The sequence below is a fragment of the Plecotus auritus genome (assembly GCF_963455305.1).
Source record: "Plecotus auritus genome assembly, chromosome: 8".
NCBI lineage: Eukaryota > Metazoa > Chordata > Mammalia > Chiroptera > Vespertilionidae > Plecotus > Plecotus auritus.
This window is the reverse complement of record NC_137782.1, coordinates 32,894,031-32,907,450: the sequence shown is the minus strand read 5'-3', so window position 1 is coordinate 32,907,450 and position 13,420 is coordinate 32,894,031. Positions and strand designations below refer to the sequence as shown.

The following is a 13,420-nucleotide window of genomic DNA, read 5'->3' as shown; positions in this document are numbered from 1 at the left end:
AAACTGGGCTTGTCCAGCCTCTGAAGGAAGCCAACTTCACCACTGAAATAAACTGACTCAAAAAGCAAACATAATTAAATCAATTAAGTTGAACACTTACAAAGGGAAAACAAATTTAAAAAATAAGTTAGGAGCTATGATTTCTTCCTCTAGAGCAGTGGTCGGCAAACTCATTAGTCAACAGAGCCAAATATCAACAGTACAACGATTGAAATTTCTTTTGAGAGCCAAATTTTTTTAAACTTAAACTTCTTCTAACGCCACTTCTTCAAAATAGACTCGCCCAGGCCGTGGTATTTTGTGGAAGAGCCACACTCAAGGGACCAAAGAGCCGCATGTGGCTCGCGAGCCGCAATTTGCCGACCAGGGCTCTAGAGCTCTTGATCCATCTGTCCAGCACATATCACACGAGGAGGTGCCTGGGAACATGACTCACACAGGCAGATTTCTTAATGTTCTGTCCAGGACCAGTGCCAAGAGCTCAACATATGAGGAAATGAGGGCTCCGAGAATTTAAAAAATTTGCCCAAAATGGTGCTGTTAATGAATAGCAGAGCTGGAGTTGTATCCTGAGGACAGAGAGCCTGTCCTAGTCATCTTTTTTTTAATTTTTTTAATTGATTTGAGAGAGAGAGAGAGGAAGGGAGAGAGAGAGAGGGAAACATCCATCGGCTGCCTCCTGCATGCTCCCTACTGGGGATCAAGCTCAAAAACCAGCCATGTACCCTGACAGGGAATCAAACCAGTGACCCTCAGTGCACAGGAGGAAGCTCAGCCAACGGAACAACACTGGCCAGGACAGTTCTACTTATCTCTGTATGCCCAAATGCCTAGTGCAAGGCCTAACAGGACAGGCACCAGTAAATGGTTGTAAATTGCATAAACAAAACAATAGTCATTTGAAGAGTGGATCAACAAACTGATATCAATTCAAGTGAAGTACCTCACTGTAATGACAGGGGGGCTTGGAAATCACAGGTGAGGTCATATTGTATATTTGATTTATTGTAACCAAATAAAACAAACTGGTAGGGACTTCTGAAGTCCTCTCTTAGTCATATAATAATAAGACCCACTGTTTCCTGAGCTGAGAATTAAACGTGTTGCCTGAAACTCCCTCTGTCTGACTGAATGGTGTTCGCCAAATGTAAAATAACAACGGAACATGATATCTGTACCAATCCCTGAAAAGACAGATAAAATAACCTAAAAGACCTATGATTAATTTATTCAAAATTTTAAGAAACAGGCATCTAATTATTTTCGCTAGCACTCCTTTTGGTGGTGAGCTGATATTAATAATAAAACACTCACTTAATAATTTACTCAATTACATATTTTCCTGCTTTTGGCTTTATTATGACATAATAAAACATAGTAGTAATAAGCTTGATGGTCTAAAGACTCACAGTGTTTTAACAAAAAACAGATGCAAGCAGTTTTAAATATCTGCTACTATTTCCTCTCTGACGTCAAAACATGTCTTTACAAGTTGCAGACCCCTTTGCCTCTTCATGTAGGCAAATTGCACATCATTTTTCTTTTCCCAGGCTGCCTTTAGTGTATCCTGGGTCAGAACCTTGGGAAAAGTCATTTTTGGTGATTATTTTACACACAGCACACACACACACACACACACACACACACACGCACGCACACGCACACACACGGATTACTTATGGTTAGTACAATATCCTCTTAAACTAATACCCTTATTGGGAGCTGAAGAGAAAAAATATCTCTTTTTTTCTCATCTTAGAATAACTTTGTCAACAGTTTACAAAGTTAACTTGGTCCAAAATATCACTTGCTGACATTTGTCACCAAAGCATAATTAAGCCTCTCCTTTACTCCCCATTTCTAATGCTATCCCCCTCCCAATTGTTGAAAGAGATTCCAATAACCAGAAAAAAGCATATTCTTAATAACTTTTGAATGTAAATGCAGACCCATGCTAGGGGAATTGCTACTTTGCTCAAAATAACAACACAAAGTTTATGAGGAAAAACGAAGACAAAAAGATAATTCAGAGACCCACTCCTTTCATAACAAGGAAGGAGAAAATCTCCACAAAATCAAATATTGAAAAATGTTGTGAGAGCAGAGCCTGAAAGGGATGACAGTGTGCAGTTCTGTTGCTATTCCTTTGGTACTCGGCCTGCCCTCAGCAAAGAACTGGGCCCCTATCTGTGTTTCACCTGCTCCACAGGAGCTGCCCCTTGTACCTGGACCGAGAAGACAGGACAGATCTGTACAGGCACTCACAGTCCTTCCCATTCCCATACTGCTGGGAGTTTTGTTCTCATCTATCACAGTGTCATCCCATCTTAAAAAACATTCAGAATGATGCCTCTCAGAATGGGGATGGGTCTTTAGACAAGAAGACAACTTTGTCATTAGAAATAATTGCAGCCCTAGCCAATTTGGCTCAGTGGAAAGAGCGTTGGCTTACAGACTGAAGGGTCCAAGGTTCGATTCTGGTCAAGGGCACATGCCTGGATTGCAGGCTCAATCCCCAGTGTGGGGAATGCGGGAGGCAGCTGATCTATGATTCTCTAAGTTTCTATCTTTCTCTCCTTCTCCCTTCCTCTCTGAAATAAATAAAAATATATTTAAAAAAAGAAATAATTGCACACCTCAGACAAGAATCATCTCTGTGTTCCTTAGCCTATGTGTGTGCATGTCTTTATCACAATTGAACTAATTAGATGATGATGCTTCTAAGATATTCTTGCTGTAAGGTCAATGACTAATGTTGCCCAGGAAGTGTTGTAGTCTTGTAATTTGGAGAATTCCTTTTCAATCAGCCCTTAGTAAGTGAATAACTCGTCGCCACAAAAAAGCTCATGAAGAGAACAAAGAACTTGCTGGCAGAACCAAGCAAGCAGGCAGAAGCAATTTCCAGAGAACAGCAGATTTCACACGCCTGGCAGCTTTGCGTGGGGAGAGCTCCGGGACACACAGAAGCACTTGGTGATGTGGAATGAAACAGGAAAACAGTAGACTGACCAAAGTGACATAGATTTCTCACCATTTCCTTAATAGGAGGAGAGAGCTTTAATATCAGTGCCTCCATATGTAGTATTCCTGGTTTGTTAAGTGGATTTATAACTTCACAATGATTTTTTCTCACTCCAGAATGGAGGCTGCCTTTCAATAAATAATGTTTTTATCCTCGAATTAAAGGAGTTAATATGGGGAGTGTTTACAATAGTGCCTAGAACATAGGGAATGTGACATAAAAATTTGTTACTTTTAATATTACTAAAATCCTCAGCTTAAACACCTCTCCAGATATTTGAGTCTCTGAACTGGATTAAGTAGTTGCTGGTTGGCTATCGTAGTCAAGATTCCAGGGTAAATCTGCTTAATCAGTACTTCCTTCAGGATGCTACTTTCTTGTCCCAGTATCCCATTTCATAACAACATTGTAAATCATGTATATCATGCATCCATCATGGAAAGAGGTTCCATGTATTTATTATGTCGTGTGTGTCAACCATGGTATTCTCATACAAATAAAGCTTAAAGTTCCTGATTTGTAATGAATGACCTTCAGACTCTTGCTTTATACTAAGTACTCTGGGTTTTCTCTTTTTTTATATAACACTAGAAACCCAGTGCACGAAGATTCATGCTAGAATGGGCTTTCCGTTCCCTGGCTGCCAGCACTGCCTTTCCACTCCGGCCCAGCCCCTTTCCGCTCAGGCCCCGGAGCCACCTCTTTCTGCTCCGGGAGCCGCCTCTTTCCACTCTGGCCCTGCCTTCCCATGCTGCCCAGAGGCCCTGAGAGACCAGGAGTGGGGCAGAATGCCTGCGTTGTTGCCATGGCGATGACGCAAGCATCCCGCCCCCATCACTGGGCACCTGTGTATGCAAATTAACCGCCATCTTTGTTGGGTTAATTTGCATATCACTACTGATTGGCTGGTGGCGTAGTGGAGATACAGTCAATTTACATGTTTGTCTATTATTAGATAAGATTAATACAATTAATTTCCTCACCAGTTTTCCTCCCATCAAGCTTTACTCCAAATGCTATACAAATCAGACCCACCTTAAGGACAATGGTTTGCCACCACTGAATCTATTCAAGGCAAATTCTTAAGGCAAGTGCAAAGGGATAACTAGAGATCAGATCAGTTCAGAGAAATGACTGAACTAGGTATCTGGCTTCCCAAGATAACCTCTTTGAAAGAGCTACCATTTAATGAGAGACATAAAACACCACACCTTTGGGAGGCTACTCCAGGGAAAAGCCAGGTTTTGGCCTTTTTATCATCCTCAGCTCCAAACGTAGTGTCTTCTGAAAAGTAGTCTTTCAATTACTATTTGTTGAAAGACATAACCAGACACATTTAGGATGATGTATTTTTTGTAATATACACGTATCTCATCAATCTGCACCAATTTATATTAAAATATCCCCTTTAAAAACACTCATATTATCTCTCCAGACAGTGTGCCCAGGTCTGGTAATCTGTCAGCCAACAAGTATTTATTAAGTGACTAGGTTTGCCTCTCCTCCGGCAAATCCCCAGAGGACTGTTCTATCCGGGCGTGAGTCAGAACAACACAACAGCTAAGAACACAGCCACCCACACAGCACCTGTGTGTCCCAGGCTTGTTCTTAACCCACCTGGAACTCAGTCTGCATCAGTAATATGAGGACTTTTGATGGTAGTTTCTAATAATAGTAGCAGCTCCCTCCAAAGGTCGTTGTGAGAAATTAATTGATGCATGTAAGTAAATAACAATTTGTATTTTGTAGGCAGTGCTACTGGCTCCCTATTATGAGGTTACTTAACCTAAATACTATTTCACAAGAGACCTTGGAGATCACACAATTCTTAGCTGATATTTACAGAGCACCGGGAAAAGTCCTGAGATAAAGACTGTCTATGGTCACATACATATGAGATTGAGCTTTCTAAATCTAGTTCACTCTGACGTTCAAAGTAATGATGTTGCACTTTAAAATAATAATAATACTATGATTAGCCAATATATATTGAGCAGTTATGGTTGCCTTCTTCCATATTTTTCATGTTTTATTACTTACATTCCTTTCCACCCAAACAAAATACAAACTCATTCACCCTATTGACCAATGTACTGTACTCAACGTATCATCAAGTATAAGGAATCTATAATGTGTATGGTTAAATAATTTAATGCCTGATCAACTTGGAGTATTTGGGCCACCTGCAGTTAATTATAGATTACTTAATAAACGTAATGAAGTGCAGTCTCAACTGAATGTACTGTTACATGAACAGCAAAAGATTCTCGTTCTACAATAATACAGGTAGACCCTGCTTTCAAAAGTTCACTTTACACCACTTCAGTTTTACAGAGACCTACATTGGTTCCTGTTTTCACTAACTAAAAGAAATCTGAAAGAGATTTTGCTTTTATGATAAAAGGTGAAAAGCGAAAATAGCTTAGAGTGTTGCAGGGTGTGTCCTGAGCAGGGAAAGTGGCCCCGCCAAGCTCCTTCCCCAGGAACTACGCTCAGCATCTCAGCATTAAGCCCTCGCAGCTGTGCACTGTCTGTGAGCATCTGTGCTTTGTCTTCATTCATTTTGTGCATCGTTACCAAGATGTGTCCTAAGGCAATTGCTTCTTTGCTTTACACAATTTCAGTTCACGAAAGGTTTCACAGGCACTCTCTATTTTGGATAGCAGGGGAAACCCGTGCATGCTTAAATAAGATGCTTATCATTGTAAGTAAAAACATAAAACATTCTATTTCTTCAGTTACTCATGATCCTCTGATCCCAATCAAATTTAAAAAGGCAAAATCCTGTGATCTATGGTACCTTGAGCTTCTGTCCCTAGAGGATGGGTATATGCAACAAACTGTCTTTCGATGTTTGCTATTTCAGAGATTGGTATAATCACAGGATTAGAGCTGTGTTCATAAATGCTTCTACCACACTTGACTCTGGAGAGAAATCCATTCCATAAATATTTACGGAATGCCTTCAGTACGCCAGGCAGTGTTCTAGGTCCTGGAAAAACTGCAGTAAACAAAACAACAAAATCCTTGCCATCTTAAATTGTACCTAGTGGAAGGGAAAGAGATACAGTAAATAAATGTGTTAACAAGGACTGTGGCTCAGTTTTAGGTGAGGGACCAAGGCAGAGGGTTGGAAAACACTCCCTCATACTCCAATGAATACTCCATGTCCCATGGAGGATATGAAAGAGAATATTAGAGAAGCTGAAGGAGATGGAATTGTTGAGAGAATTCCAAGCCTAGCGAGAAAGGCTTCAGTGAGACCACCCTGGGAGCTCATGCTTGCTGAGGGAAATAGCTGCACACTGACCGATGGCTGATTGAAGGTGCCTGTTCCCCATGCCATGAGTGTGTGTGCCCATGTGTGTGTGTGTGTGTGAGAGAGAGGGAGAGAGAGAGAGAGAGAGAGAGAGAGAGAGAGAGAGAGAGAGAGAGAGAGAAGAGATAAAGAGAGAGAATAACACTCTAGAGCCAACTTAAAGTCACCTTGCCTAAGAAAGACTATGGGAAAGGTCAGCATTAGAGCAAGGAGATCAAAGGTAGTCATAGCCAGTGGGTGGAGAGCCTACACAGGCAGCCAATTTGGATGCTGGGAAGGGACTCCACCACTGGGTGCTGGAATATACTTAGTAATTCCTAAAAGCTCCTCCAACTCTCAAACTCAGCAATTCAGAAGACACCCACAAGTAAGTTAAGTGTATTGAACCCCAAGCAATTGTCCTCACTCAAACTCCTTTTTTAAACTTGATAACATGTCTATATGTAACTAACGTCTCCTGATCTTCCTCCGTCTCCCACATGGTTGTTTCCAGCCTGACAGCAAATCTGTGTCTCGTCACTGGAGTGCAGAAAGCCTCAGGCACACTCAGATGATCTGTGTCCTGCTGGGGGCCCTGTGGACACCCCGTGGACATCCCTAAACAACCACAGTGCAGAGATGGCTTTCACACCTACGCCACTTCAAGAACTACAATAAAGACCCACCCTCTCAGCCAGGACACTGAATTCCCCACCAGCTGGGGCCCCCCGTGCATATACTTTTGGGAAAAAATACTTTTAGGGGGAAAATTCCAAAAGATCAAATGGAGACCAGAGGATCACAGAGTAACTTTCAGGAATGTGCACCACACATGGGGTTCAGGGGAGTCTGTGTTATGGACATAGTCCTGTGGACATGCACAGAGGCCTGAGCAGCTTGTGGGGGCGGGAATCTGAATTTGCTTGCTGTTTCCAGGCAGAGACTGTCTGTGAGCAGGTGGTGCAGAGGTTACTAACAGTTCTTTTTGGTTTGCCAATGCACTTCTCATTGATTCGTGGGCAATGTGTGTGAACATGAGTTGGATAGTTCAAGTCCCTGAGGAGCCGCATTGCAGCCTCTCCCCAGGTCTGGCATGGTATGGTCCACTCCACACAGGCATTAATGGTGTTCTTGACCATGCGCTGCCACAAACGCCCATCATGGGATATTTCAAAACACAGACTTAGAAACACAGGGCTTGTGCTTCCCAGGTGATCAGAAATAAATGGGTGGGACATCCTTTCCTGGAGTCCCTCTGCATTTCCATAAACAAACGAACAAATCAATGAGGCTATGTTGAATATTGGTCATGCTTCTTATTAAAATGCAGGAAAAAAGAAAATAATTAGTCACAACACTGCATCCAGATAGTAACTGAAAAGATGCCTGTGGGTTTGTTTCCCTTTTGAGCTCAGTTCTTCCTTCGTCTCCTTTTAGGAGCAGCACCCGCAGACGTCTGTGAACTTATTATGCTTTGCTTGTGCACTGACCTCATGACATTCTGTTAATTCAGGATATGGCTGTACACAGAGAGGAGTTGCTTTTTTGCATTTGATTTTACATTTCAAGTATGAGCTTCCTGACAGGGCCAGTCCCTGATGCACTTGGGCATAAAGGATGGGACCATTGTCATGCAGTTGTAACACAGTTGCAATCCCACCCCTACTGAGACTGAGGCAAGAGCAGGGCTGGTTATTTGGGAAGAAGGCAAAGCTGTCATTGTCACATAATGATGAAGGGGGGAAATCTCAGTTACCTGATTTCCAGATGAAACGATAAGGGGACACATTGATATAAAAGCAATAGATACTTTATTGGACTATACACAGGTACTCCTTTCTAAAGTGGTTTATTCTGAATGTGTCTGAAACCTTCTTTGTTTGAAACATGAGCTCCAAGCCATGAACTAGGAGTAGCCTGTATATTTCATCTTGGTTCTGAGGCCAGAAGCTATTCTGTTTATTAGTAAAGGTCTTTGTTTATACTGAACTCTAGGAAAGAGGCTAAGTTGGGTGGGGTCACATAAACAACGAATTTTTGGTTTGAATGAGGATTTGTATAAACTCACATTTCTGGACCCCTTCTTAACTTGTGTATTAAGGATTTAAGTGACTTAGAAGACTATTATTTAAACTCTTCCTGTGGCAGGAAAATCAACATAGCATCTGCAGTCATAACTATTCGGATGAATGGTCATAATATGCACTGTAAATGTAATAGTTAAGGGGAGGAATGGAAAAGATAGTCATTATTTGCTGTTCTGGACCCCCAGCCCTTAATTTTTTCCTGAAGAGGCACCACTATGAACTGGCAGCCTTAACCCATGGCCTTTTCCAACCATACCACAGGTTGGGCCAAACAGCTTCCTTTTCCTCTCATGTAACCATACAGCCATCATACTCACCTAAGGCATTTGGCACAACCCTTATTTCTTATAATGTTATGGTTTTGAAAAGCAATTTATAAATTAACTCAGTGCGGTTTAATTTTAATATTTGTGGACGAACTTTAGATATATAAATTGGTAAACCAGATCATGCTTCCTAATCAGAGCCTCATGAGAAATGTCATTGTTCTTTTCTATAACTTCAGGTTTTTATGGAGCAATGGGAAAGAAATCTAAAGTTTTGTAGTAAAATGCTTGAGAAACTATTCCTCAAACTCAAATCACTCACTCACAGTACTCGATAGAGGCATATGTAAGAGATCTCAACTGATGTGTAAATAAGTCATGACTAGGACTCAGTTTCTCATCTAGTCCTCCTGTTGGCAGCTTAGAATATGTAAGATACCTCACTGCCCCTTTTCTACTTGCCACCACATTCTCTCCAGCAATCCAATATGCAAAGCATGTGCCAATTTTGTCACACCATCTGCCTTATTTCATTGACAATGCATTGAGTTCGTCTTAACTAGCCAAAATATTCCAGATGTACTGCAAGCCTACTAAGAGAGAGTTAATATGGAACTTGCATGGGGATATTAGTGGTGTAAGTGACATGTATCAACATGTTCCGCACTGCTCTGCTTGGTGCAGCTGTTCACATGTGTGACACCCAGTCTCCACTGGACCAGCTTGCTGCAGAGACAGCGTCTATACCATCAGATAAAGACAGCCCAGCAGAGTCAGCAAATTCATTCTGAATATGGCACAGAACAGTAACTGTCTCTTACCTTGCATAGTCGCTCTTGTTGGTTCTGAAAACAGAGGGATAAGCAAGAGGTAGATGAGGTAGACGAAGGAGAGTCCATTGTACCGGAATGCACATGCTGTGGGTGGAGAGAGAGAGAAGAGAAAAAATGAGTTAATAAGGTAGGCTAACAGGATACATGCAACTGTGTGGTGACAGCATCAAGTATCGCTGGATCAAGCTAAGTAGATATGTCAATTAGGAAGTAAAAATTGAGCATTTATTCTGTGTTCATTACTATGTTGAGGAGGATGAAAAATGGAGAATTAAAATGCATGGCTCCTGCTCTTAAAATCTAACCAGGAATGAAACACCAATATATCTGAATGAAGGCAGGTCATAAATAAGTCATAAATTAAGTAACCAAATTAAAATTGCTACAAAAATATAGAGGGAAATGGAATTAGTGAGGGTTTGAGGTGTCAAATAAGGTTGTCAATGAAAGCAATGACACTGAAGAGAAAGGAAAGAGAAGAACAATATTGGTTCAATGTTCTATGGCAGGGCTTTGTACTCATTTAATCCTCATTTTATAAGTAAGTACTCTCAGGCTCAGAGAGACTCGGTCACTAACCTGATTCTCCCAGCTCAGATGTGACCGAGGCAGAACTGAGTTCAGATCTGCAAGCCTGTGCCTGTTCCTCTGTATCACTCATCTTAAAAATAGCTCAGAACTCCAGTGGAGGCCTTGCCCCTCCAAGTTCCCATTTCCTCACCTGTGAAATGGGTATAATAATTGTCTCTAACTTGATGAGCTTATGAGGAATAAATGTAATGTTTTTAAAACACTTGGCTCAGGGTCTTATACAGAAAAGGCCCTTAAAAACATGAGCAATTGTTATAAGCATCCTCATTACTAGATCGGGAGAAGGAAGTGTGCAGTATTCCATGGATAAAGAAAATGAGCACATTATAGCAATATGGAAAATAAATTTGGGGATGAATGAAGACAGACCAAAGATGAGAAGGAGTAAGTATGAGTTTGTAGAATGAGGAGATCAGGTTAATGGATGTCACAGGATGGAGAGATGTTGAAACAAAAGTCAGTAGGAGAGAAAATGGAGGGCGGGAAAATATGGAGTTGAGATCTTAGAAAATAGTCACTGATAATTTGGATGAGGAGAAAACATTTCAGAAAGATTAATCATAAAACTGCATATGAGTCAGATTGGTGGGAAGCAAAACTCAAATACTGTGCTGTGGTAACAACATTGGGCTATAAATGAGGACTCGCGGCAGTGTGGTAACGATGATAATATTTTTTTAAAGCAACCAACAGAATAAAAAATGATTTTTTAAAATAAATATGGAGAGGTGTGAAGAGAAATTATATAAAATGACTCCAAGGCTTACAACCCAGGTAATGATACGGATTACTGCCATGGAGAAGAATAAGACATTTAAGAAGAAAGTGATAAGTTAGACACATTCATGGAATCAAATCATGGCACTTAGATCTCATGTAAATAGTCATGAAGAATGTGGACAGCATTTCTGCATAAAAGGAGAGGAGTCCTGAGCAGAAGTGTTAGTTGAAATGACAAGGAGGGAGGGATTCTCCAAAGGCAAGAGCAATAAAGAGAAGCACAAAAGATGGAGGCATCTGCCATGGCTATTGCTCACAGATGGGGAGAACGGGAAAAGGAAAACTGGGATGCCTGGAGGTAAAAATCAGCAGAGCATTTCAGACAGATATAAGAAAAGTCCATTTTCACAAGAGGAAAAGTTTGCATGAAAGAAGTTCACCATAACAGAGAGACAAGTCTGTCATTTGATCATCAGTAAGGATGCAAGGGCAGCCTTTGAAGAAAGCTCAGCCCAGAGGAGGGATGGAAGAGAAAGAGAAGTACTGTCATAACCAGGAAGTGGGAAACAAGAAGGGAAACCAGGGTATGAAGATCTTGGGTACTCCTGGCCAAAGAGTGTGGAGGGTCTTAGACCACGGGACAGTCCAGTGTGGGATGTACATCGCGATTAAGAGATGCGGCACCCACATCAGAAGACCAGGTCAATAAGTAGTAATCCTGAGACAGAATCTGGACAACAGGAGCGTGGCACTTGCTAGCCTCGGGCTCCCTGCTTGCTCTAGAAGCTGGCAGTGGAAGAGGCAAAAGAAGGGAAAGTGAGGATAGTGTGGTAGGGGAGGAAGAAATCAACAAAAAGAGCTTTTTATTCCAAGGTGGTCATGCATGTATTTGTAGCTTTGATAATATTATTGACATTCCCAACCTCCTTTATGAAAGATATAAAGCAGGAACAAGTGTTCACACTATTGATTGGACTGACAGGAAAATACATAAATGAGATAATATAGAAGAATAAGAACATATGTCTGACTCATACAACTTAACAAAATGAAGATAAACAACCCAATCAAAAAAGGGCAATGGACCTAAATAGATATTTTCAAAAGAGGACATACAGAAGGCCAAGAGACATATGAAAACATGCTCAAAGTCACTAATCATCCGAGAGATGCAAATCAAAATGACAATGCGGTACCATCTCACACCTGTCAGAATAGATATCATCAACAAACGACAAGTGCTGGTGAGGATGTGGAGAAAAAGGAACCCTAGTACACTGCTGATGGGAATGCAGACTGGTGCAGCCATTGTGGAAAACAGTATGGAGTTTCCTCAAAACACTAAATAATGGAAATCCCATTTGACCCAGTGATCCCACTTCTAGGAATATATCCCAAGAAGCTAGAAACACCAATCAGAAAGGATATATGCACCCCTATGTTCATAGCAGCACAATTCACCATAGCTAAGATTTGGAAACAGCCTAAGTGCCCATCAGCAGATGAGTGGATTAAAAAACTGTGGTACATTTACACAATGAAATACTACACTGTGGTAAAAAAGAAGGAGTTCTTAACATTTGCAACAGCATGGATGGAACTGGAGAGCATTATGCTAAGTGAAATAAGCCAGTCAGAGGAAGATAAATATCACATGATCTCACTCATTTGTGGAATATAATGAACAACATAAACTGATGAAAGAAAACAGATCCAGAGACAGAGAAGCATCGACCAGACCGTCAAACCTCAGAGGGAAGGTAGGGGAGGGTGGGGGTAAGAGGGAGAGATCAACCAAAGGACTTATATGCATGCATATAAGCATAACCAATGGACACAGACACCAGAGGGAGAGGGCATGAGTCAGGGTGGTGGGGGGTGGGGGGCAATGGGGGGGATAAGGACACATATGTAATACCTTAATCAATAAAGAAAAAAAGAACGTATGTCTGAATTGCCTTTCTAGCTTCCCTCCCCGCCCCCCTTCTGCTTCTTATTTCTCATCCAGAGTTGATTTTCCCTAAAAGCAATCCAAAGGTATTTGGTTATTCATTCAGTCAATATTTATTGACCATGTACCATGTGCCAGGACCATCAAAGATCCCTTCCTGCCTCTGGGAGCTTACATTTTAGTGGGGAGATGTATGATGAACAATAAAAGGTCAATTACATGTATGTTGGAAGATAAGGGTTATGTAAACAAGAAGTCAGCAGGAAAAGAGGGACCACCAGTAAACTGGATGAGGCAGGCCAGTGGAACACTATTCATTAGGAACAGCATTCATTAGGAACACTGAAGATAGACCTCAATGAGCTGACCAAGCCACCTTGTGGGAGAGCATGTCAGGCAGAGTCAGTGACTCAAGCCAAGGCCCTAGAGCAGAAGCAGGCCTGGCCTCTCTGATCTGCCCAAGACAGGGAAGCCCAGTGCACAGCAGAGTCCTGGATTGGGCCCGATCATGCAGGCCTATCAAGGGGTTAGGTCAGTGGTCGGCAAACTCATTAGTCAACAGAGCCAAATATCAACAGTACAACGATTGAAATTTCTTTTGAAAGCCAAATTTTTTAAACTTAAACTTCTTCTAATGCCACTTCTTCAAAAT

At 41.4% G+C, this 13,420-nt stretch overlaps 1 protein-coding gene across 4 annotated transcripts in view; it reads right to left on the bottom strand.

The window, feature by feature from the left end:
• PIEZO2 (piezo type mechanosensitive ion channel component 2) overlaps positions 1 to 13,420 on the bottom strand; it is a 348,935-nt gene that overhangs the window by 264,981 nt on the left and 70,534 nt on the right. For all 4 annotated transcript variants that reach the window (XM_080684987.1, XM_080684989.1, XM_080684988.1 and 1 more), the window contains exon 2: positions 9,495 to 9,590. In XM_080684987.1, the coding sequence (XP_080541113.1) occupies positions 9,495 to 9,590 (96 nt within the window). The remainder of the gene's footprint in view (positions 1 to 9,494; positions 9,591 to 13,420) is intronic.